Source organism: Sinocyclocheilus rhinocerous, unplaced genomic scaffold, assembly GCF_001515625.1.
Source record: "Sinocyclocheilus rhinocerous isolate Xijiao unplaced genomic scaffold, SAMN03320098_v1.1 scaffold603, whole genome shotgun sequence".
In the NCBI taxonomy this organism is placed as follows: Eukaryota; Metazoa; Chordata; class Actinopteri; order Cypriniformes; family Cyprinidae; genus Sinocyclocheilus; species Sinocyclocheilus rhinocerous.
The window spans coordinates 3,904,593-3,907,442 of record NW_015656630.1 but is presented as its reverse complement, the minus strand read 5'-3'; the positions used below and the strand labels follow the sequence as shown (position 1 = coordinate 3,907,442).

General features: G+C 32.4%; 1 protein-coding gene across 1 annotated transcript in view; it reads left to right on the top strand.

Moving 5' to 3' along the window:
• Positions 1 to 1,452: 1,452 nt before the first annotated feature.
• Positions 1,453 to 2,850, top strand: part of LOC107720591 (golgin subfamily A member 7-like) — a 3,943-nt gene continuing 2,545 nt past the window's right edge. Inside the window, exon 1 of the mRNA XM_016528317.1 lies at positions 1,453 to 1,539. Coding sequence (XP_016383803.1) covers positions 1,531 to 1,539 — 9 coding nt within the window. The 5' untranslated portion in view covers positions 1,453 to 1,530. The remainder of the gene's footprint in view (positions 1,540 to 2,850) is intronic.

Here is a 2,850-nt window from a genome sequence, read left to right as displayed (position 1 = left end):
TTTAAAGATCATTATTTTGTGTATTTGGTGTAACAGAATATGTTGACATGCTTTAATGCTCAAAAAACACATTATTTTTCAAATACTGTACATAGAGAAAGGAAAACTTGAAAGCGCATCATATGACCCCTTTAAACAAACGCTCTGTTAAACTGCAGATGAAGGTGTATGTAATACTAAAATAACACTGATGCATATAATGAAGTAAATAAATAAATAATATGGATATATTTAAGAACTGATTATTAAACTGCAATAATGAAACAAAAAACAGAGTTGAATGATTCAAAACAAAATCTTTCACAGACAAATGTTTACAAATGTTTGTCATTTCTGGTCTTAATTACAGTGCTGGGAGTTTCCTCATTTGAGGATTGATCAAAAAAAGCTTGTGTGAATCGAACGTCCTTTTAAACAAACGCTCTGTTAAACTGCAGATGAAATGCACTTACAGCAAACTTGATACACTGAGAATATCAAATAAAACATTACTGCACAACATGCTGTTTTTACAAAATATTGTCTGATATATGATCTGACAAATGGTTTTTAGAGATCTCACAGACTGTCAAGGTGGACCACAAGCTTATTTTATGTCCATACTGAGTTCATCCAGTGCTGTCTAAAATGAACTGAGTGATGGTGAAAACTTTGTATTTAATGAAAAATGGCCCAGGTGTCCCGCGGGAACCTTTAGGAATAAATGATCTCACCGCTGTATCATTCATCACGTAAGGTTGGCTGGACCGCTGCTGTAAAATAAGGGTGATTCCTTGCGTTCTCAATCATGAAGACTTTTCTCTGTTGTATGTCACCCTGTAGAAGTCATCCAAGTAGGATTTGAAAAACACAGACGGAGAGAAGGAGAGAGAACTGTTTTAGGCATTAACCTTTTCTCCTTTAGGTTTCGCTCAGTAGCCTATCACAAATACTTCTGTAATAAAAGTGAATAAACACCATTAGTAAGCTGGACTCTTTCCTTTTCTCACGTAGGAACACAATGTCCTCCTCTCTGAAATGTTGTGACGCTATTGTCTTAATGCTGGCAGACACATCATTACTATGATAAATATGGCGAGAGATCATATCTGTTTCACATTTAAATTACATCCAAAACGACTAAATCCCTTTGGGAACTGCAAATGAATTAATTTTAGTTTAAAAGGAAGATTATATTTTACATGAGTTATGAGATTACCACTTCATTTTAGCCTACTTCTGAAACTGTTGCACAATATTATTTTATTTTTATATTAAGTTAGTTAAAGTGTAGCCTATTTTAATGTGAAATAGCGGTGAGCTGGCAATGGTGTTTATTTTTAAGTAAATTCGATGCTCACCAAATAAGTTAATTCACAATACTTCATCTTTAAGGTGATGAAAAATAAAAATACAATACAAATTTTCGCCATAATAGAAGAATAGATTTGGTGTAGCAGCAGAACTGATGAGTAAAGCCAAAGGTTCCTCCCGGACTGTGTTTTGTGGAGGACAGGAGGTCGAATAACAGGAAGAGGAGCAGCGGCTACTATGGCGGAGGTGCGTGAATAAAAACAAAATTTAATTACACTTTTCTTCATGTTCATTGACAAAGGTTGACGTCTGAAATAATGCGTTATAATAAAACGTTCGCCCTCCAACTATTTGATTGATACGTGTCCTTGTAATCCCGCTATTATTTGACACGTTAGCGTTTCTCCAGTGGTCGTCAAATATAAATATCGACGTCGGCGATTAACTTGCGTAAAAATTAGATCCTCACTTTTACTGACAATATACTCATACAAATTTCAAACCAGGTATCATATTTCAAACGAGCTTCATGTTGTCATTAGATTTCAGTTGTTTTATTTAAATGCAACTTACTGTATTTGTTGATGATGCTATAAGGGTTGTGTGTGTAGTTTCGGTGTATATAGGTATGATTTCCTGTGTTTTTAATAATCAACTTTGATAGTAATTAAAAAATGTTCTCGGTCATCAAATCATCATGATATTGGAATGATTTCTGAAGGATCATCATGTGATACTGAAGATGAGTGCTGAAAAACCAGCTCTGCCTTCACAAGATTAAATTACATTTGAAAATATATTCAAATAAAGAAGCAGTTATTTTAAATAGTAATAATATTTCATAATATTACAGTTTCTTAATATTAAAAAATATACATTTAATATTTATTTTGACATGGAAAACCTTAATTTAGTATAACCCGTTATTGGCTTTTAAATTTTAATATTTCATAGATTTTCTTGTAGGTGAGCAATGTCAACTTGTATGTCTGCATCACAGGAAAAAACACTTTCAGAGTTTAAAGGCGAGACACTGCAGGTGAACAGGGTAAAAAAATTAACTAATAGTTATTGCCTTACCTAGTTGATTGATTACATTGATAATTGCAAAAAATTTTTGTATTACAAGTTTTCTAAAATGTCAGGTTTAAATATGCAAATGAGGCATTTTCTAAGAAATATGCGCTAATTAAAATACATTTCTAGTAGTGGTCGACCGATGTGGGGTTTTTTTGACAGCCGATGCCAATATCTTGGAAAGCAGGGTGGCCGATATAATTTTATTTATTTTCATTTATATTTAAGACATTTTAAATCATTTGAAAATGGATTAAAAATAATTGCGTAAAATAAGCATACTTATACTTTAGAAGACCAAGCATTTTTCACAAATAAATATTTAATAAAAATCTAATTATAAAGGAAGTAAACACTGAAACCAACAGGGCACTCAGTATTCTGGGAAGTTTGTGTGAATTAGAAATCTTTTTTCTTTTTTCTTTTAAAGCCAAGGTAACACTCATTTTACATACAGCACACAATGAAAATGACATGAAT